At 35.3% G+C, this 24,657-nt stretch overlaps 1 protein-coding gene across 1 annotated transcript; it reads left to right on the top strand.

Annotated features, from left to right (window-relative positions):
• The first annotated feature begins 1,120 nt into the window (after positions 1–1,120).
• Positions 1,121–23,465, top strand: LOC132558412 (transketolase-like). The gene is made up of 9 exons (XM_060222972.1): positions 1,121–1,289; positions 13,421–13,538; positions 15,984–16,387; positions 16,796–16,923; positions 17,962–18,155; positions 19,583–19,696; positions 19,884–20,306; positions 20,859–21,075; positions 21,851–23,465. Exons 1-9 carry the CDS (start codon positions 1,183–1,185, stop codon positions 22,021–22,023), a joined length of 1,878 nt encoding a protein of 625 aa, XP_060078955.1. The 5' UTR covers positions 1,121–1,182; the 3' UTR covers positions 22,024–23,465.
• Positions 23,466–24,657: the final 1,192 nt, after the last annotated feature.

The raw sequence follows: 24,657 nt of genomic DNA, 5'->3' as shown, positions 1-24,657 counted from the left end.
AACAGGAAAAATCAAATACATTCTTTTCGAGTGCCCCGCACAGGAATCGTACCCGGATCCACCAAATGTGCCAAAGAAACATGCTCCGTCGGCTGAGTGACGTATTTAACACTATGTTACATATTTACCATTGTCAATATCTTAACATTTCCGTTTTAAAATTACTCTTTATTAATTCCTAAATTCATCCCGTGAGCTTCGCGCCATTCACATCGTTATAAGCTCAGTATAATCCTTTTGATTTTCCTTTTTAACAAACTGTATTTACCTGACTCTTGTTTGGATCTAATTGTCATTATTCCTACAGTTAGTGTACAGTTCATAGTTACAGTAAAGATTTATTGGATTTTCTGAAGTGACATTACACATATGTTACATTAGTGTTGAGAAGTAAGAAGGGATTGGAAAACAATGCATCCTTTCTTTTACAGATATCAAAAGAAATAAATTAAGACAAATTGTTTTCACGTTTTTTTTCCCGTTTCACATTATTTTCTTTTTATTTTTTTCTGCTCAATATCCTTTTCTATCCTATTCTGTCTATCTCAGGGCATGGGAGTTTTTTTTTCACAAAAGGGTGGACAGCTTTAGATCTATTTTATATGTTGTTTATTTATTTATTTGTAATACTTTTTATTCAAATATATTTTCTTTTAAATCCCGGACTAAGATATAGCTATTTATATATGTGTGTGTGTGTGTGTGCGTGTGTGTGTGTGTGTGTGTGTGTGTGTGTGTGTGTGTGTGTGTGTGTGTGTGTGTGTGTGTGTGTGTGTGTGTGTGTTATACGTTCCTGCTGTATCATAGTTAGTTTCCAGTACAGGAACTGTTCCTCTTCACCGAACTCAATATCTGTTTCCACGGTTGATCTCTCACTTCCTGGTGACACTGTTTCGATTTCTGTGTACATCAGCTTTTTTTCCACGCATTGTCAAATCTGTTCTTGAATGTATAGTTGTTTGAAGTGACTCTACATAATAATATTGTAATATTTTGGTGTACGTTGTATATGTATTGAAGTGTAAGGCGCGATAACTCTTCAGTATTTTTTCGCGCACCTGCCGAGTCTGTGCTAGTTATCGCCCTTCGAGTCGGCTTCCCACAAGTAAAAAGGTCAAGGTTGTCTGAGCCGGCTGACGACGGAACGTGCGTGCAGTAGACGGTGCTTAACACATCCTCAAGATGAGCCAATACCATAGACCTGACGCTGGAACTCTTCAAACTCTCAAGGATATCGCAAACAAACTGCGAATCCATAGCATCAAGGCAACAGACGCCAGTAATTCCGGGTAAGTGTTGTCGAGATCAAGTTCTACTTCCCGTGTGCCATGTGAAGCCCAAAGCTAGCTTAAACTCAGTACGAACATGGTTTAAAGACTCGCTGTCATGCGTTATATGTTGCATAATTAAATCGTTAGGCGAATTATGATATAATTGTGTATGTTATGAAATTCTGATATCTCCGATATGTCGATAATTATCTAATTACCAATCCACATGATGATGTGCGTTATCAGCGGCAGGAGTTACCTCCCTTCCACCATTGACAAGGTTTTATCAAAATATGTGGAAACCGGCAAACTTAGGCAATGACTTGTTTAATAAAGGAATTAAAGTCTAATTGATAGAGCATGGGAACTAACTACTTCATGTTCAAATTATAATAGCACTGACTCTCTCACCATGGCAATATCAAAGTGTAAATTATTTGCAAAAAAAAAAAGATGTATTGCTGGACTTAAGTGTAAGAGAAAATCCAACACTGAATTGTCGTTTTTTTCTTATGTCAGACTGGAAATATATTTATGGAACATGGACTGAGAGATGTCTATTTTTCATACATATGCATTTGTCATATGTACAATAATTATCTAGCTTTTACTGTTGACCAGTGAACACATTTGCTCCAATGTACACAGACAGCCTATGGTAAGAGATGTTTATTTAACTGATTAATTGCATTTGTTAACTCATTTAATCCTAAACAAAGAATATACGTTAATATTGATACCTTACACGTTTCACTATGGCGTGGGTAATAAAATCCATTGCTGCAATAGTCCACTATCAACTTAATTCCCTTTCATGGGTTACATGATTAAATGACCAGGAAAAGGGCTGTAAGCATTGGACTGTGGTAGCACATCTGTAAAAGGGGAGATAATCACTAAGTACTAATTTAATCATTAATCATTAATACAGATGGAGAAGAAGACCAATTTTGTTTTACATTTACATTAATAACATTAATTGCTATTATATTTTTCACATATTTCACACAGTCGACAGCATGCTTTTTAAAAGTTCCCTGTCACAGATCATAAAGTATCCTCATCCTGTTTTTCTGGAAAAGCATACAATGTCCAGAAACTGTTTCCCTATTCAGAAGATAACACATTAAAATTAACCTACACAGTAGTAAGTACTCTAGTTACTGAAAGCGTGAAAATACCTCAAATAAAAATGGTTTTAGTATCCTACATCTGAAACTATTTCATTCAGAATGTACAAAATAAATAAATAAAAAAATTTCCACTCTTTCTTACTTCATAGCAGGTCCCCCTCCCCCCACCCCCCCACCCCCCACCCCCTCTCCTTATTTCTAATTTGTTGTTTCTTATTCCTTCTTTGACACTTGAGCTTGAGTTTTCTATATTGAAGTCTAGGCTTCATATTATACCAGGGTTTTCCATAAGAGCGGGTCGCCGGCCAATTTGACCAGCTTCTTCGATCATTTGGCCGCCTACACCAATCCAGTTCAGTAATAATGTTCCATACACGACTACACGTACACGGCAGGCCACCCTCTACCTCGCCGCATTGTGGCTCGGGTCGGCTTGCTTTGCCAGCCTCCTACTTTCACTTCACAGGCTACTACTAACAAAATTATGGGAAACCCTGTCATACTTCCAAATTTTCCTCATTCTCTCCGAATATTCAATGTTGAAATAACCATGATATTGATAGCAAGCTGATTTTCAAGCAAAACATTCACACATCACTTTCGTAGGAAAATAATCCTTGTGTCTATTTTAATGTATAATAACAGACTGACATCAATATTGAGCCAGGGAATCCCTGGTACCAAGAAATGCTCACTTCTACAATTATGGGTATACTATACAGGGAACAATGAAGAGATAGGCTAAAGGGCTAACAAGGTGAGTTTACGTCACTCCCTATCACCTTACACTGTATGGTTTGTTAGAGATGAAAAGAATGCATCTAGTCTCATTATGCGGTATGCAACCGCTCAGGTTTAAAAAATATGAATCAGTTATCAAAAACCACTTTCCCAGGGATACCTGTAGAAGGATGTATGAGGATAGCTATCAGAGTAATACGAATAATTTTGACATGCACTGCTGCACTAGCTATCGATATTTAATGATGGACCTATTTGTTACGCATTACTGCACAGCAATTTTCCTTGCTATTTTACCTGTGCTTACTTAATTTCACGTTCTGGTAAATTTACATACAGTTGGACAGAGAACTTTTATTGTATCACAAAATTTATTTACAAAATTATGTCCCTTTGTTCCTTTCCTTAAAGGAAGTTGTTGTGTTTCAACTTCATACTTATTTGACTTAACCAACTCTTTAATTTTTATACTAATAAAAAAAGGCACCACTATTTAAATTTGTAATTAATTAATTATTTCCCTATAAAGCCTTTATCAGTCACATACCAATAAAGTAATTGATCAATTTGGATAAAAATGCTGCATCGTTAATTAAAAGTCTTTTAAGTTCAGTTTGATTTATAAATGTTAAAGGACGTTGGGGTCATTATCAAATGTAACACCATAACAGCAGGTGTGACCAATAAGGTACAGGGTAATATAAAAACTAAACAGCATTGCTGTGTTGCTGATGGGACTTGTGAAGCAGCAGATAATTCAAGGAAAGCTGTTGTTTCATTCACGGCTCGGACAAGCTCCTGTAAGACTGATTTTGATGTTCATATGCATTTGCTAAAGTAACATATCCAAACTTTATCAATTGGTGACAAATCAGTAAGTTTGGATTGTTAACCTAAAACACATTACTCTGCAGCAGCACAGTTCTGCTGATAAGTGCACTGGCATATTAGCTTGGTGACAATATCATGGCATCTGAAGAATGGTAGATCCACTGGATTTCTTCCCAATTTCTGATGCTGGTTAAATTGCACATTACTATAACAAGTCTGATCGATTCTCCCACAAATATTGCCCTAACCATTACACTTCTGCTGTCAAAATGGTCCATTTCTTCACTGCAGCAGTTAGCAAAACATTCCCCAATCTTTGTACCTTTGGTCAATGTAAAAAATTTACAGATATTTGCATTGTTGCAGAAATTGTTTTGGAAGTAAAGTTTTATGTCATAGAGTCAGTCTGATTAGTATATATTCTACTCTAAAAGATGTATATCATGGCATATGGTTTCTGTGGAATTTATCAATGTTTTTTTTAATGTATGTTAAGTATCTTGTAACACTTTGCGACCATTGCACTAGAAAACAAGATATTAATTGAGGAAGCCACCACTTACTAGTATGAGATGACCTCTAAAACAGCTGATGAAATAGTATTCAAATTCTGTGATTATGTTCATGTTTATACAACTTTGGAAAAATGATGTTTAGATAGGTAAAAAAACTACAATGTAGTGAAGTGTTCATGTGTTTATATAGTGCACCTGTAATAAAAATGTGATTTATACTTAAAGATGAAAAACGTACTCAAATTCTACACCAATACTTTATACTGAAATGTATTTCCAGTATGGTGACATTTTAGGTAGTCCATTTGAAATCATCTCCTGGTGTGATAGAAAAGCTCTTCAGGTTAGTTAGAACAAAATAAAATAGATATTGTTGAAAGGGTTATTCCACCAAAGTTAGGATTTCATAAGATGCTTTTTGAGAAAATTGTACATCTTATATCCTTATGAAAATCACATGACTCTATTTCCCACAAAAATCAACTTTCGCTATTAATTTGAGGAATTTCAATTTAGGTCTAGCGAAATTTGTGTACAAACATTCATGCTGCTCTGATGACATCACAATAGATTTGCACCTGCATAATACACTGTAAACAAACAAAAGTGGTGATTCTCATGGAGACACGTTTAGGACAAAAGACGGTCTCTACATTAGAGAAAAAGAGGAGAGAGTCAAAAAGGGGCGAGACAAAACCCACATGTCACAATTAGGGAAACAGTAAGAGAGGTGGCAGCAGTTTATGGAAGAGAATTGCCATCGTAAAACAAACAAAGATGCAGTGCAGATGTTGTTGGACAACTGATATTTTTGTTTTTGCAGCCTCGCTTTCAAAATGATCACATGACAAATGTGCTATATTTTCACATTTTAATTTAAACTGGTCAGGGGGTGTCTCCACCATTTTCACCTGTCCAATATGACCACCAGAAGGACATTTTAACGCTTACAATAATTTGAATAGTTATAAGAGATACATTAAAAATGAATGGAGCAACAAAATATTTTTGCAACTGTTTCAATAGTGTGTCCATGAATTGGAAAATCTATTGGTATATGTATTACATAGAAGAATGAGAGAGAAAACATTCAAAATAAGTGATTACTGATTACTTTAATCAATTAAGCCACTTTATTTTCTTCATTTGTGCACTTATATTTGCAAATTAGCTGTCACAATATCCCTGAAATATTTACATAGGGAAATCCTGTTTCATTCCTGGGTATGCATACCTGTTTCGTCAGGATCATTGAGTATACGTTTACCAGAATTGATAAGCTGAGAGAACAAGCAAGGCTTCATGTTTTATGTGTTTACATGTGTATTGACGGATTAAAAAGTTGCACCACATGTGATGTAATTTTATGTAAAAATTATTAAATGAAACATTCAATGTTGCATTTATGAAATACTATTTGTTAGAATATAATCTCTTTCAATGATTCAATGTTTCCCTTTTTGCCAGTAGCACAAATTCAGATAACTCCAGGGCTCTCGATCTGCCAGATTATGGGCCGATATTCGGCCCCATTCCCAATGCAAAATAGTATCTTTTTTCCCCAATTTAGACTCCAGGTTTTCCCAATTCTAAGGAAAACACTGCTATTTTTCCCAATTCTAAGGGCCCCAGGCCCCAGTCCCAAAATGGCGTGTGAGAGCCCTGAACTCGAATGTGAATTTGTGGGCAATGGATAGTTAAGGTGCATACCAAATTTATGGTTTGCATGCAAATTTTGCCACAAAGTTCCTGATATATCAAAGACTTTGAGAATTAAACAATATGTTGTTGGATAAACTGTCACAATCTGCTGAGACAAAAGAGTTATTGCTGGATAACAGCGAATACTTGTATTGCAGATAACTTAGGTTAATTGGAAATTAATTAGAGTATTTAATTCTTGGCTGTCCACCAAAGTATCAAGTACTAGCTAGCCTACATACGAATAACCAGTAACGGTTTACTATCGGTTTACCATATAGCTTATCTGAAAAAAAGACTGGTGATTTCGGTTGGAAAAAATTAAGCTGCGAATGTTTTTTAAAAAAAAGAACAAGGAAGTACAATGATAATTGTTTATTAGAATAAAGTAATTTGTTGATAAACTGTTAAGGGAGCACCTGCCTATCACTCCGTTTCTTTCCTCTTTACCTCTAACTTGTGTTGAAGATTTCAATGCATTTCATGATCATTGAAGGTCATGCTGTTCTTTGCTGATATAACCTTGAGTAAAAGCAATTCCATCAGAAGTGGATTTGAAGTGTTATCTGCCACATCTTAAAAATATCAAAGAACCATGCTATTTATTTATGATGGATCATGTAATTGCAGATATCTGTTGTGTAATTATCATGTGCAGAATTTGGCATTTTTCTCATTTTTGTGCAGTTTATTTCACTTTAAGTGTTGAATCAGCCAAGCAGAATGAGTTTACCACACATCAGATTTTGATCAGAGAGGTTGTATACCATACACATTATATATGTACCTCTTCAGATCATTACGACAGGAATAGAGCTGACTTGAGTTTCCATTCCAGCAATTTGAATTTTTCATTTTGCTAAGCCTCAGGTGAGGTAAAATGAAAAATCTGTGGCAGGTTCCATAAATTTGATATATTCTAAGATTCTATTTATCAAATAAGCTGGATACTTTTGTAAGTATTTCCAAAAATATTATTTCATCAAAATAAAATCAAAGTTTGTGATATTATTAAAACACATAGGATGCCACGAGACTATGAAGCTTCTATTGACAGATTGGGAGTCTTCAGCTCAACTTGGTCACAATATGCCAATACCCATGTATAATAATATTATATGTAAAATTGGTTTTATAACAATAATATCATAAAAATTTGTTTTGGACACAAAAGTGTGTTTCTAGTAGGTATATAAGTTTTACCATGATACTCCTAGCAGATATACTCAACTTGAATGATCTTGATATGTCCTAGGGAACAGGTGATTTTGATACTCCAGTGTTACTATCAGGGGCAGTTATGCCCCGCCCCCACTGACCCACCCTCATTTTAGGTGTGGTAATTTGGAAGACATAACTCATTTGATGACATTTATTTGGTTTATTAGGTTGGTTTGGTAGCGCAGTGGTAACACAATTGCTTTTCTCTTAGTCATCCAAAGTTCAAATTCTGGCATGTATGTGGAAAATAATGGGGTCACTTGCCTAACTGCATGGGTTCTCCTTTGGTACTCTGATTTCCTCCAACAGTAAGACCCACCGACATGCATCCATCTTGACTAACAAGAGTGATTGATTTAAGCTTATAGCTTGTTTCACCATTGTTGTAAAATAAATTTAATGTTTTATACCATATTTGGTTCATTCAGTTTGCTCTGTTTTAAGGTTTCTGCATTTAACTGTGTATGTATGCTGCACATTACTGATAACTCCCAAACTCGGTTAAACATACCCTGATAGGGTTGATACAGAGTATTGATTGTCAACACACAAAAAATAAGACGTTTGCTTACATGTATTATTTCAGAGAACTGTCATGTACACAGTTATATCTACTTTAAGACCATCCCTTATTTACTAATTAATGATTTGCTACTTGTACAGCCTTACTTCTAGCAAATGTTAGCTTCATACATCTCTAACTGGGGAATGTATTTTGATGATGATGTGGAGTAAAGACAATCAAAATTAGACAAGAAGACAACTGACCTAATGGGTTAAAGTTCAAGGTCATAAAGGTCAAATTTTGTGTATAATTGTATGAAGCAAAACTTTCGAGGATCAAACTAGGGAAGTCAACTGACAACATTTAAAGGTTGTAAGGTCAAGGTCAGATTCCATATCTCTTAACTGGTCAACATTAGGATATGCTAACAAAACTAACTGGTTGTAGTCAAGTGAAAAGCCGTGTCATCTAGAGAGTTTGTCTTGGTAAGCACCACACCAATCATCAAGGTTAAAGTCTGACTCTTTTCAGGATGTTTTTAAATATGTAGCCTTCCTCTCTATATTCTTAAAGATTAGTTCCAGGTTATAGAGTTAATCCAGGTAATCTATTTCTTCAAATTATGAATTTTTCTTTAAACGAAAACTTTAAACTTTATTTGCTGTACTCATATTTTTCTAAACCTGCAGTGACGTCTCTGAAATACTGACCCTGTCAAATTAAGTGTCATAATTGTTCAGTGTTTGTGTCAATATAGCCGTCACAGCTGCAGTTGATATTTCATAGTTATGTGAAGTGGCCAGGTGGAATTTGATGTTTATAGATTAATAGGGAACATGGCTAACAAGAATTTTCCAATTAAGTGAGTAGTTAATGCTATCGGTAAATATTAAAGAACATGAAAGACGTTTGATGGGACATAATACTCGTGTATTATCTGTAAGTCTACCATGAGGAAAGGAAATCTTAAGCATATAGGCCTATCCAGGGACAGCACCTGATGATTGTCACATCCGAAGAGGACGTGGGACTTGTGTGGACAGGATATTAGTCTTCACTTAGATGTAATAATGTGAATAAAATTAGAGTGTCACAGTTTACTGAAGGTGTATTGGGGTATCGTTTCACGTTTTATATATATAGGTATAATGTGTACTAGCTGATGCAGGACACTCTCGACAGCTAGCAAAGTAGGTCCATCGTCAGATCGTTGGCACAATACAACACAACGCACGGTACTAGAAGAATCATTGAACTGTACAGGAGTTTATGATTGTATTAGTTTCTTACTGGAAACGTAATAACGGCTTTTGAAAATGGATGAAACAGGCAAAATTCAAACATTGAAGGACATTGCCAACAAATTGAGGATTCATAGCATCAAGAGCACAGATGCTGCAGGCACAGGGTAAGGTTTTATGTGGAAGGTACAGGCAAATGTCATACTGAAGGTCAAAGATTTTCAAAATCATTCATCATTTTTGCATTGAAAACATTAATATATTTCAATTGATGTTGTTGTATTATTGTTTGGCATTTTGTTGGAATATTAAAGGATTTTTTTTCCTTTCAAAATATACAGAAAAGATCGTAGAATTTATTCTGATGATCTGCTTTCAGATGCATAAATTCCTCATGTAACTTGTGGATGTGTCTCACAAGGGTGGAACACAAGTGACAAATATCACAATATATTCCGTCTGTTGTAATGTTGTCAAATAGATTCATTCTTACTGTCAGTGCCTGTAAGTAGAGCTGAATACAAAAATAGGTATTATGCTTGCTTTTTCCTACTGCATGATCATACGAGGTGACTAAATTTTCGGATATAAATTATGGGTTCTGTTCCTAAACTGAGGCCATCTAAAGTCCGTAAGATTGGTACTTCCCAGTTGCTGTAAGCGTTAGTTTGCCATTTGTCAATAAAATTTGACCAGGGGTGGTGTCATACTACTAAATCTAGTTTATGACGGCATGGGATGGGATCCCCTATCATCATTGGACTCTGTCTTCAAATGACTGAATCTGTTGGGAGGAACTTAAAACCAAACATTAACAGAAAAATTATGTAAACATTGTTGTGCAGCAGTTAAAATGCTGTTCATATCATTACTTAGTATATCATGTAATATATAGACAATGTTTTATGATATAAAGCTTTTCTCTGTGTTCATGTATTTTCCTTATTTTTGATACTAGATTACTTTCGTTGAAATCTTCCAGCAATAAATGAAACAGGAAATGGTAGGTACCTGTTATACAAAATGAGTATTATGAAGAAAACAGAACTTCAGCCCAATATCTCACAAACTCTAATTGGATGTTCTTACTAACTGCCCTACAGTGTATGCATGGTCACCTATGATTTACTCAATAAATGAGAACTGTAACCAACCAGCCAAGTCAGTCGGACTTGTCTACCATACATGTATAAATGAAAGAGACATCATGTTGTAAACATTTCTGGGAAATGTTCAAGTGTCCTTTACAAGTTAGTATCCTGTTTCAGAAATTACTAAAAGATTATATCCCCTAAAGCAACATAAAATATTGCCACAAAATAAGTACCAAAAATGTATTATCAGTCAAGCGGAACCGATTCACTTAAAAAGTGACACAGTCGACAGATTCTATAAAAAAGTTGTAAGGTTTGTGTGGAAATATTTTAATGGGTTTAAGTAATTAAATTGATACTGAAGTTATTTTGAGTACTTAATGGTACAACATTTTTATTTTTAACTTCAGAAATATTTTGTCATTTACATATTAAACATTTGTATGTTTGAGAGAATTTTGCTTCACTAGCACATTTATCATTGAAAAAAAATATTCACCATTAAAGCATTTCAGCATGTAAGCCAGTAAGGCATGAATCAGTTACTTGAAAGGTAATTGTCCCTTTGGTTGTAGTTTTCAAGGATTCGCTAAAACTTTGAAACAAGAGAGATGTTCGTTCATGGAGACCATGTAATAGGCTGTAATTTTGTCTATTACCCGTAATTTTATTTTGAAGATATCTTTCTCAGTTTTTATACAATTCTTGAAATAACAAATAACAAGTGTATAGAAAGCAGACCAAGAAATGACAGGAAAATGAGTGGGCAGGTTTTGGTATGTAGAGAAACCTGATAGGGATGAAAAGAACCTTTATAAAAATTGTTTGATAGGATAAAAAGTAAACAAAAGTTACTGAACCATAACATCTCGCTGTAGTTGTAATTTAGTTCTTGTGAGTTATTTACCAACTGAAGTCTGAGGTCAGCAATTACCAGCTATTGCAGGAAAGTGTATTATCATACCCTGTGACATGACTGTTTTCGTGACAGACATATACATATCTGATATTGGATAGTGTAAAGTTTCACTTTTAAACCATTCTGATCCTTGAGGAGTGTAATTAATCTGTAGTTTGTGAGTTTTGTGACGCATTTTTACGTTCCAGTTACTAGTTGGGTAAAACTGAATTTTGGTGTGTTTTGGTGAGGTGATTTCATGTATGTATTTAATCTTGGTTGCAGAAAGCTGGTTAAAGTATTTTTCTCAATGTCATTTGTTATATTGCAATTTTAATGAAAGATAACAATACTCTACCCCGTGCTGTGAGGGTACAGCTGTCGCCAGCTAGAATAAAAAGGGGGCTTCCCAAACATCAGTAAACTGGAATAAAAATGGTCTTAGTCGTTCCTTTTAGTGTTGTAGGCGCCACCATTCCCAAATGGATGGTACAAATTAATGAGTGGCTCACAAGCTCTCTTCACCAATAGTTTTTTTAATGTCATAGTAGTAGTGGGTTGATCATGACATGGCACAGATTGTGCATTTGATATAAAATGATCCACTATAACGAACATGGTTTCATTTTTGTTAAGTGTGAAATTTGTGCAGAAATGCCAAGTTTCAAGTTTTCAAACGAAATTTACACCTGATCTAATTGAAAGTCTTTTTCCTGACACCGCCCACAATGTTCTTTTTGTTCACAACATCCTACTTCGTTATCTTGTAATCAGGTTATGTCTTAGTTCACAGGACTGCTTATAGCTTATGTTACATGGTACAACATCCTCTATTTTTTGTCACTGTCTGAGCAGCAGTTTCTATACAATCAAAAGGGTTTTCAGTAATGTTACCTTGTTATACAATGAATCAGTTGACATGACATGTGACAGATTCTTTTTTGTCCGACCCTATGGTAATGTTATATTTTTGTCCATAATGTGAGCTGTGGTTCTTTGTGATCAGTAAAACTGCCTCATATCCCTAGTCTATCCAGGTAATGGACACCGTCAGGTTTGTGATCAATGTAACTACCTTACATCCGTGCCTGTTGAGGTATTCATAACATCCCATGTCACTAGAATTCAAATCCAATATCAGGTGGAAATGATATATTTTAGTGAGACTTAAAAGTAAAAAATGACAATAGACAGAAAAAGGTTGCAAAGAAGGACTGTGATCTTACAATACAATAAAATGTCGGAGAATTTAAACACCCAACTCTTGTAAACTGTTTTCTGTTCATGTATTTAGAAATTACAGTAAGTTCAGCTTTCAGCTTAAACATTTCTAACTGACAAACCTATAGTTATACAATTTGTATTTCTGCACTTGAACAGTTTTCATGAAGCTTATTGATTTAAGATTTTTTAACGAATTATTTTACAATAAAATAACATCATTTTTAAATGTTACAGGTGTCGACAGTTGTTGGTTCTGTTATTGAATGTTTATAGTGAAATCTTAGCCTCAATAACCTTTCACATTTACCTGAAATATTCCTGGAAAAAAATGCATTTTATTTGAATCTGAAATGAGTATTTTACAGACTTGTAACTTTCATCGATCACTTTTAGTAAACAGTTTGTTTGTTGGGTGTATCAATCTGCGAGCAGTCAAGGTCATTTTTAGGGGGGAGGAGGGGGGAATTGGTATAGTGTAGGTAATGGCTACCTCACTGAACATTATGCAGGAGGCCAGTCACAAGAATGTTACCAAAGGACACAACCAGGATGGTAGTGGATGATTTGTGATCTCCACTCTCTTAAAAACACAAATTTCCTTTGGTAGGGACCAAACAACACCACCTGGATCTTCATCAAAGGTTGCATTATAATCAAGCCATCACATTGAAGACCTCCTTGATTCCTGAGATAGTATATATCTATACTTGCCTGTATGTATCAGTATTTCAATTGGATAGCAATGTGAAAGATCATTGTGGTGGGCGAGTGGGTAAGGTATCTGACTGCCTTTATCACTATCCTTCCACCTCTCGGTTGCAGATTCAAGGCTGACATAGGGCAGTCATCAGGTACTGGTCACAGGTCGATGGGTTTTCTCCAGGAACTATGGCTTCCCTCCACCTCATAACCCTGTCATGTCCTTAAGTGACCCTTGTGGTCAATAGGAATTCAAGCAACAAGAAAATAAACGTTGCGGATATAGTCAAACTACAATGATGTAAGAAGAGGATCAATTAAAACTATGTTAAATTTTCTGTTACAGGCATCCATCATCATGTATGTCCATGGCAGAAATCATGTCTGTCCTTTTCTTCAACACCATGAGGTACAGTCTGAAAGAGCCACGCAGTCCATCCAACGATCGATTCATCTTGTCCAAGGTAGGTTGCTGGTTTAGTTCACTTTTTTTTTGTTCAGGAAAGAAAACTTGTGTAAATTTTGAAGAAAAAATATCTGATTAGTTTTAAAATATGTTTCATTCAAAACTAATTATTATATAATAACATATCTTAATTCTTGCCACATTATTTTGTGAACCTGTGTTTTATTACCTAATCTGACATCAGGACTTAACTATAAAATGATGTCAAACACTAACATCTAACATAGCAATTTGACATTACTATTGAGACAAATAAACGTTGACCTAAAGTGACTTCAATTTGACATGGAAAAGGATGCTTTCTTTAATATTTATCTTAAAAGTTGATCCTGTAAAAAAAAATTCAAGAACTTCTCGTTATTGTTTGTCACATAGGTACATTTAGAAGGGTTATGTCATAAATGGTTAACAACTTTATTTTTTTTTTTTTTTTTTTGATAAATTATGACGTTTGGAAACATGCTTCATTGAGGACGCTGTGTAACCAAATTTGCGTGCTTCATGTTTAAAGTCTGTCTGGAGGCTGCTATCCCTATTGTAGGTAAATTACAAACGGTAACACTGGGATCAGGATGTCTATCGAAAAATGCTTGTCCTTAATTATAATCATAAAACTCACTAAACAAGTTTGTGTGAAACTAGGTACATCAACTGCTATCAAAGAGCTTTGAATTTATTGAGAGTTATGCCCCTTTTACTGATACCTTGCATCCTTTTGGGACCATGGTGTTTAGTCATTGTTTAGCTTGTAGTGACTTGGTAGGTTATTTCAGGTTAACGAAAATATACATATTGTGCAGCAACTGTAGGAGATTCAGAAAAATTCGGAGTAAAATTCCCCTTGATAATCATGCAAAGATAAAAATTTTTTAAATTTAGACTGAGTGGTGTCTATAAATAAATAGTAGGTGGTGATATCATAAGAAATAAGAATTAATTTAAGTGGGTCTCACTTAAAATACAAACTGGTGTTGTAGAAAGTTTAGAATGTCACCACAAAATAAACGTGTGGCCAATCTACGTACTCAAATGTACAGGTGTAGAAGGTGTGTTAACAAGTAAAGTGTGATGTAACGCATGATGCATGGATTTTGTGATGTCATATTGCAGGTACAATTCAGATGTATGTCTTTTAAGGGCTTGCTGTGTAGTCTGAATAAGGCATATTTTTTTTTTAAAGTTAATATCAACAGCTTTTATATCAATATCAGCACACATTTTTGTTGCAAGTATTTCTCAGTCAATGAATTCTTACTGTATCCATATGAATAGGTTATATTTGCTTTTCAGTTTTTAGGTCACCTGAGCCGTCGTGCGTCGTTAACTTTTCACATATTCGACTTCTTCTCAAGAACCACTGAATGGATTTTGATCAAACTTGGCACAAAGCATCCCCAACAGTCAGATTAAGTTCATATTTGATATTTAGGGTCCTTATGGCAAGGTCTACAAAGTTTGCGAATGAAAAAAAAATTCAAAATTCAACTTTGACCGATTTCAACCAAATTTGGTAGACAGCATCCCTTAGTGAAGGACATATGAAGTTATGTTGAAAAGAGTGATTATGTCCCCTTTGGGGTCCATAAGGAACCATTAGATGGATTTTGACAAAACTTGGCACAAAGCATCCCCATGGGAAGCCACTTCAACTTTGCGAAAAAAAAGGGTGTGGCCCCAATAGATTAAATTCATATTTGATATTTAGGGTCCTTATGGCAAGGTCTACAAAGTTTGCGAATGAAAAAAAAATCGGGTCAAAAACGGCCCCACTAGGGGGCGCTCAAAAGGGTCGAAAATTCAGCTTTGACCGATTTCATCCAAATTTGGTAGACAGCATTCCTTAGTGAAGGACATATGAAATTATGTTGAAAAAAGTGATAATGTCCCCTTTGGGGTCCATAAGGGGTGTAAAAGGGGCCATATGTAAAAACCTTCATTAAATGACTACTTCTCAAGAACCAGTAGATGGATTTTGACCAAACTTGGCACAAAGCATCCCCATGGGAAACCGCTTCAAGTTTGCAAACAAAAAGGGCGTGGCCCCAATAGGGGAAACTTGATACGAATGTTCTACACAAGGTCCTTGCAAGTGTTTTATCTTTTTGGAGTGATTCAAAATCCAAGATGGCCACCCTGGCCTCTGTTTGGTTAAGACATTATGGACTTCCTTTCAAGAACCATTGGGTGGGTCATGTTCAAACTTGGTACAGATGTTTTACACATGGTTCTGCACAAGTGTTGTTACATTTTTGCAACATTTTAAAATCCCCAGATTATTGACATATATTCCTCAGTCGACAGTTAAGGCCCCTTGGGCCTCTTGTTTATGGAAAGTTTTGTATAATTAGGCTTTAATCTCAAGAAATTATGGTCTATAAATTAAAAATTTTTGACACCCACTTGTATTGGCTGTAAAATTTGTAGTATTTTTTCTACAATACAGGGTCATGCTGCCCCAATACTGTACGCAGCATGGGCCGAGGCAGGACTGTTTTCAACTGATGAACTCCTGAATCTGAGGAAACTGGACTCTGACCTGGAGGGACATCCAACCCCTCGTCTCAACTTTGTTGATGTGGCAACAGGATCCTTGGGTCAGGGTCTGAGTGTTGCTGTGGGCATGGCTTACACAGGAAAGTACCTGGACAATGCTGACTACCGTGTGTACTGTGTGATCGGGGATGGGGAGAGTGCTGAGGGCTCGATTTGGGAAGCTATGGCCTTTGCTAGCCGTTACAACTTGGATAATGTTGTGGCCATCTTTGATGTGAACCGTCTTGGACAGAGTGAACCCACCAGTCTTCAACACAACCTTGAAGTTTATAAGGCCAGGGCTGAGAGCTTTGGGTAAACTTGAATGCCATTGTATTGATATGAAGATGTATATGTTTTATTGCTTTTTCTTCATGAATCAATGGTTATTGTAACAATTAAATCCTGAATCAGTCTATTTATATCTAGAATTTGTGTATTTTTATGCATAACTTTCAAAATCATCAACTTTTTTTTAAATACTGTACATTCCAACAGATATCCAAATATTTTTTCAAAATATACAAAAAGAATGCAAGTCATTTTTTTTTTCAATATTTAAAAATGCATTAAAACACTTTCTGTACAAAAGGGATGTATTGTGATATGCATTGTAAGATACTGTAACAGGAAAAAAACACTATAATGGTGGTATTTTCATCAGAATATCTTTACACCAGAAAACTGATTGTATCCTGACACTTGAATATGGGTCTTTGATAGGTGGAATACCTATGTTGTGATGGGACACAGTGTGGAGGAGCTGTGTAAAGCATTCCATGAAGCTTCCATTGTCAAAGGCAAGCCCACCTGTATTGTGGCCAAGACCTTCAAAGGACAAGGTGGACCAAGTATGTATACTACTGCAATAGTGGAAGGCCTTAAGTTTGACCTTCTACACTGTATCTGGCTTCTTATAGTTAAAAATCGTTTAAAAAAGTCTTTGAACACCTATATTACCAACACCTTTTGAGGCATGAAGAATCTGCTTCTACTCTGAATATGAGAGAGTGTGTTTGATGAAAATTGATTGTAAATGCATGAATTCGAGCTATAGGGTGAATATGTCTTACAGTGGTCTAGGAATTTAAATGTCAGAATATTACCTCTATTTCTAAGTAAGGTATCGGTTTTGGAATGAAATTTAAAAACAGGAAAAAAATTAAATTATATGTATTAGTAAAATGTCACAAAAATTTGTTATTTACGTTTCTTATTGAGGTTGTTTTGCTGAGGATCAAAATCAGAGAAACCTTAGCTACACACTTAATTTAATGTCAATGTTGTTTGTGCTATACCGTAACCGTTTGTTGTCCATTCTGTGTGACAGACGCCAAAATGATTGCTAAGCACAGACACATAGTTCCAACCTTCATCAGATTTTATGAATTTTTTCATAAATTAAGTTATTCATTACAACATGTAAAATTGCTTATTTCAACAACTACTTATATTTCTAAATGTAATATTTAACAAATTCAGAAAGTAATTCTTTCAAATTGCTGCACATGTTGAAATACAGCTCCTTTCAGTCACTGATGAATACAGTAAAAATATATGTGGCAGGTGTATTCTGACAATGGCAATGCCAATTGCAGGATAAAAAAGTACATTAGGATAGCTAATTTTTGGTTATAAATAGATAGATTCTGTAAGGATTTTTTTTTTATTAAACAAGTTCTGGTTTTGACTTTTTTCTAGGATGTAAAGTCATTAAAAACAGATAATTTTACTTCGAAAATAAGATATAAGGAGAAGTTGCTTTAAGCTTTCAGTGGACCAAAGAATATTTTAACCTTTGCAACTCAAAATTTATTGATCTTATCATTGTTTTGTGTTGTTTGTTAATCTTGCTTGTTTCTGATTGACCTCTGTTTGACCTTGTCCAGATGTGGCAGACAAGGAGAACTGGCATGGCAAACCACTTGGTGCCCAATCAGAGGTGACTAGACAGGCAATTTCCAGCCAAATTAGTAATCCAGGACCACATGGCATCACCCCACCAACTCCTACCCCTGTCCCAGAAGTCGATATTTCCAACATCAAATTGTCTACTCCTCCCACCTACAAAGAAGGTGACAAGGTATGTAACTCTCCATGACAGGACATACTAATGTAAGTTATTTTCACCATGCTGGCTATTTCATCAGTCTATGTGCTTATCAACGCAGGAGATTTTGCAAACATTGCATCAAACAGATAAAATGGTTAAAAATGTACCCTCACACAACAGTGTTTGGATGGCCCAATGGAAATGCACATGTCTTTCAGTTAAGTGTCCTGGGTTCGATTCTCGGAACATACATGAAAATGTATGGGGTCACCTGCTGGACCATGTGGGTTCTGCCAGCATAGTCTGTTTCCTCCATTAGTCAGATCCCTAGGATGCTTCCATCTGGGCAAACAAAAGCAATTAATAAAATTTTTTCCTATTTGGTACCACAATATTTCTTAATGTTGGAAATGTATATTGAATAGATGTTCTTGTATGAAAACAATTCAGAAAATTGGTATTCAATCAATGTTTTGATAACTACACTGTCATCAGAAAAATGACATTTGTGAAGCTCAATGACAACACTGTCACCTTCATCAGAAAAATGACATTTGTGAAGCTCAATGACAACAATGTCACCTTCATCAGAAAAATTACATTTGTGAAGCTCAATGACAACACTGTCACCTTCATCAGAAAAAATTACATTTGTGAAGCTCAATGACAACACTGTCACCTTCACATTTGTGAAGCTCAGAAAACACTGTCACATTTGTGAAGCTCAATGACAACACTGTCACCTTCATCAGAAAAATGACATTTGTGAAGCTCAATGACAACACTGTCACCTTCATCAGAAAAAATGACATTTGTGAAGCTCAATGACAACACTGTCACCTTCATCAGAAAAATGACATTTGTGAATCTCAATGACAACACTGTCACCTTCCTCAGAAAAATGACATTTGTGAAGCTCAATGACAACACTGTCACCTTCCTCAGAAAAATGACATTTGTGAAGCTCAATGACAACACTGTCACCTTCATCAGAAAAATGACATTTGTGAAGCTCAATGACAACACTGTCACCTTCCTCAGAAAAATGACATTTGTGAAGCTCAATGACAACACTGTCACCTTCATCAGAAAAAATGGCATTTGTGAAGCTCAATGACAACACTGTCACCTTCATCAGAAAAATGACATTTGTGAAGCTCAATGACAACACTGTCACCTTCATCAGAAAAATGACGTTTGTGAAGCTCAATGACAACACTGTCACCTTCATCAGAAAAATGACATTTGTGAAGCTCAATGACAACACTGTCACCTTCATCAGAAAAATGACATTTGTGAAGCTCAATGACAACACTGTCACCTTCATCAGAAAAAATGACATTTGTGAAGCTCAATGACAACACTGTCACCTTCATACTGCAGGACATCAGGTCAGTGTGGCTCAATATGTCCTAGTATTGGTTAAGATTTTATCATTTTGATTTTTCTTTTACCAGGTGGCTACCAGACAAGCTTATGGCACAGCCCTGGTAAAGCTTGGTGAGAATAACAACAGGGTGGTTGCTATGGATGGTGACACCAAGAATTCAACATTTGCCATCAAGTTTAAGGTATGTCAGTTCAACCATTCATTCATCTGTTTCTTGTGCCTGTACTATTAAAAATATTTGACTGTGTAGAAATTTTAACACAACTTATTAAGAAGGTACAGAAAACATACAACCAGTTGATAATTAGAAAATGGACAATAGATTACTGCATTATGAGTTGTATTAATGTGAATTCTTGAACTTACAGGAAAGGTTCCCTGATCGCTTCATTGAATGCTACATTGCGGAGCAGAATCTGGTCGGCGTTGGTATTGGATGTGGTTGTCGTAACCGCACAGTGCCTTTCATTAGCACTTTTGCCTGCTTTCTGACGCGAGCCTTTGACCAGATCAGGATGGGAGCCATTTCACAAACCAATGCAAACTTTGTAGGTTCCCACTGTGGAGTGTCCATCGGTGAAGACGGCCCATCCCAGATGGCCTTAGAGGATATTGCCATGTTCCGTTCCATTCCAGGATCAACTGTGTTCTACCCAAGTGATGCTGTATCATGCGAACGCGCCATTGAATTAGCAGCTAACACCAAGGGAGTCTGCTTTGTTAGAACCAGTCGCCCGGCAACCAGCATTCTTTACGATGCAAATACTGTATTTGAAGTCGGAAAGGCTAAGGTATTTGTCCTCTGTTTGTTTAATTGTAAGCTTCAAAAATAAATCAATGAAATTTCCCCCTTGTACAAAATCTATAAATGTCATCTTTATCATATGTGTATGTTCTGTTTCGTCCTCTCAATTTACTGTTAATTGTAGGTATCCCTTCATGAGAAGGTCTAATGGAACTATGTTATACTGGCCTGTTGCAAGCTTGTAACAGCAGGCACAAACTTGTTACATAAATAATGACCTGATTAAATGATAGGTTAATTAAAACTTAAAGAATATTTGACCCCCAAAATTTAAAACAGCAAATGTTAAATATTTTAATGTCATGTAGGTTTGTACTTCTTGTCTGAACATAGAATCAAGCAGAAAAGTATCACATCATCCAGAATGTCAGACAATTCTATCCAGGATGGGCAATTTGAATGTCTAGAAAACATGTGAAGAAATTTTAAATTTCTAAAAGGCTTATAGATGGATGAATGCAATGAGTTGATTTGACATTGTATGTTCTTGTAATGTGCTAGAAATATGTTTGTAGAAATATTTTGAATGACATTGCAGGTTGTTCGACAGTCAAGCAGTGACTGTGTTACTGTAATTGGCTGCGCTGTGACCCTACACGAAGCACTTACGGCTGCTGATAAACTGCAAATTGATGGCAAGAACATCAGGGTGATTGACCCTTTCACCGTTAAGCCCCTGGATGTGGACACCATCGTAGAGAATGCTAGGGCTACAGGCGGCCGTATCATCACTGTTGAGGACCATTATACCTGGGGCAAGTATTTCTGTGATTCTTCTCTACAAACTGTACACTTTGTCATGGAAAAAATATCTATTTAGAGGACACGAAAGATAACACTACATTGTATTAAGTATTTTGATTTGAGGACACAGTAAGTACCTGTTCAACTGGAGATGAGGATATAAAGTATTTTTTTTCGTCCATGCTTGCTCGATTTGCAGAGCAAATCTCAGTTCCTGTTGTATATCTGGTGCATTGGTACAGAAATGTTTCAGACATTGAAACTTGGAAATTTATCATACAGCATACTTTTGATTTTATAGAAATATATATCTAGTGATTAACATCATGTCTTGATCTGGAGTTCAGTTCCATTTAATATACTGTGCCATTCTAGTTCAATAAACGAGACTGCTGTTTCATGTATTAGGGTGTAGTTCACAGACTTAGGCACATATTCATGAAACCATTCTCATGTTCAAGCATAAATTTTGGGCTCAAGCAAACTTTTTAATGATTCACCTAAATTATATAAAACAATACAAATGTCAAATTTAAACCTTGAATATAACTTTGACTTGAAGTCCTTTCAAAATTGTTTTTAAATCTTCGGCAAAATCAGCCGTATTTATTAATTTTTAACTTAAACAAGATATTAAACTTGAGCACAAAATTCATGCTTGCGCATGAGAACAGTTCCATGAATACGGGCCATGGTAGATAGAAATAGGACTTGAATCAAATTGAATCCAAGAACATACAACAATAATTGTTATGTGATCAGTAACTTGGTATTGGTGTCTTTCAGGGGGACTTGGAGATGCAGTATGTGCAGCAGTTTCCCCATATAAGGAGTTTGAGGTGCACAAACTGGCAGTAACAGAGGTTCCCCGAAGTGGTCCGAGTGCTAAACTTTTAGAAAAGTACGGAATCAGTGCAAACTGTATCGTCAAGGAAGTCAATAGAATCTGCAAGGCATAGATAGACAAGGTCATGAACTGAGCTCTCGCCACTGCATACAGCAGATTATTGTTAGCAGCTGTTTCTAAAATTTTATTTTAAAAAATTCCTAAAATCTTGTGAAATTAAGGAAATTATGCAATTTACAACTTGTTAATGGTTGTTCTCACAGTTAATTAGAAAGTACTGAATTTAGAAAAATGTAGTTAAAATTGATTTTGTTGTTAAAAGTCAGGTTCTAAAAGCTTATTGATGTTTTGAAGGGTTTTTATTTTGCTACTTGTAATTATCATACATTTTCTCATATTTGGCCTAAAATTAAAACCAATATCATGGACAGATTGGTGCAAATTAAAAACCTTTAGAATAAGAGTATTAGTTAGAAGAGTATCCACTTACGGTAGCTGGACTTCCTTATATGGAGTCCTGGAATCTAATTAGCGATATAAACAAGCATTTATTGTCAAAACATAGATTTTTTTTCAAGAGACTGTCTTATATATATCATGTTGAAGGAATGGATGAACTTTAGAAAGAAAGATACATATACTCCAAATGTTGGATATTATTGTTTAGTTAAGCCTGCGAGTAAAATGAAATGGTTAAAATCTGTCCAGAGCTATAGAGACTTAAATTTTCATAGACATATTGTCTGTCATGAGATCGAAATTTCATCATATTTGAATTAAAACAAATAAAACATGAATTGATTTCACTGGTGTACAACAATCACTTGGAAAACACAAGAAATTGATTCTCAGGCAAAAATCATTATGTATGTCATCATCAGGAATTAAAAGTAGATCTCTGTAACAGAAGGCAACATGTGAATCATTAATAGAAATTCTCCTTTGTGATATTTATGAAATTGTACATATCATTGTAGAAATTAACTGCAAATGATAATTCACTTTGAACTGGACTTAGAAGATATTGTCCCTGGTGGACTTACCTGCGAATTCTATTGACAGAAGATGAATTGCTAGTAGCAAGAAAAGAGTAAAATTGGAATGGAAAGAATAAATATGTTTTGCATTTATAAATTTTGTGTTCTTATATGATGGCATTTACTCTGTGACAGTTATGAGGTTTTGGAATTTTTCCTTAAAAGTAAAGGACTAGATTATAATCAAATTGAAACTTTCAGTACAATTTAGTCCCTGTAAATGTTTGATGATCACCATTAATTTCCTAATAAGAAGTGTTACAAATCATGTCAGCAGATTTAGTAACTGTTGTTGATCATGTAGTGGAGTGGAGTTGTCCCTTGTTTATGGTAGCGTAAGGTTGACTATCAATTGTTGTACATACTTAGGTTCCTTGGACCAGCCAAGGACCAAGGCACCAAAGTTTCAATTATGCTTTTAATCCTTTATTACCTATCCAAAGCCAAAATATAGCTACTGTGGCATGTAGTTGTGTCTCTGAATAAAAAATGTATTCTTTAATTTTTCTAACAAAAATTGTGGTTTTGTTTATTATTTACAGTTTAATGTTGTACAGATAGCATGTAGGTGCACAAATAGGTGTCTGGGACTGACTACACTACAGCTTTGTTAGAACACAATCCAAAGACTGAAGTTTCAATTTGTTATTGATGATATTTGTGCTGAGATTCATTTTGAGCCTAACAGTCTTTTCTTGCAAGCTTACAAATAATCAATTCTTATACCAGTTTTGTACTTCGTCATAAATCACTAATTGATGATAATGAATTTTGTGTGACAATATCCCAGTGTTCATGAATATACATATAATGTACATGTGGTGCTTGTATTAGAGGACTGAAAAAATGTTTAAACATTGATATTGATTTTTAATCACCTTTTGACTTACTTTACAAATTATTGTATCAGAGTATTTAGCATTAAGTTAAATACTGATATGCATATTTCATAAAAATTCAACATGTATACTCAAGATCAGATATTTTACAATGCAATTTAAAAGGATCCAGAGTAGGCCAAAGCCATAATATTTGGTTAAAACGTTGGCACTGGCATTTATGTCATTGACAGGTGTAGATCCTTTAGACTAGGGAAAGAAAGCCACAAACTTACCTTTACAGTAGCATTTTAGAGAATATGTGAAACTGAAGATTATCAGACATACTAAATTAGGTACAAATAACCCTTACAAAGTTCTCATAATGAGCAAGTGTTATAAACCTTTAGTATACAAAGGGCAATAACTCTCTACTGTTGACGATAGGCAATTAAATGCAATTGTTTATTATGATAATGAAAAACAATTTAAAATGTGGAGAATTTCAAAGGAATTATAGTATGGCCCAATCTGCTCCTCTTTGTAATATCATTCTTTAGTTTTTCGTCAGTATGGTCCAGTCTGCACTTCTTGAAAGTATCATTCTGTGGTTTTTCGTCAGTATGACCCAGTCTGCACCTCTTTGTAACATCATTCTTCAGTATTTCGTCAGTATGATCCAGTCTGCTCCTCTAAGCCGATATGTAAGTCTCGTCTCTTTGAATTGTCATTCTGTATCTTTTCTTCAGTATGGCCTAGTCTGCACTACTAGGCCTCTTTTCTTCAGTATGGCCTAGTCTGCAATACTAGGCCAACATGCAAGACTCATCTCGCCGAGGTATCATTCTTTAGCTAGACTGACTCCTTTATTCGGTTTCTAGCATGTCAATC

The sequence above is a fragment of the Ylistrum balloti genome, unplaced genomic scaffold (genome assembly GCF_031769215.1).
Source record: "Ylistrum balloti isolate Yb309-2 unplaced genomic scaffold, AGI_CSIRO_Ybal_v1 Utg370790, whole genome shotgun sequence".
Classification (NCBI taxonomy): domain Eukaryota; kingdom Metazoa; phylum Mollusca; class Bivalvia; order Pectinida; family Pectinidae; genus Ylistrum; species Ylistrum balloti.
This window is presented reverse-complemented; position numbering and strand designations above follow the sequence as displayed.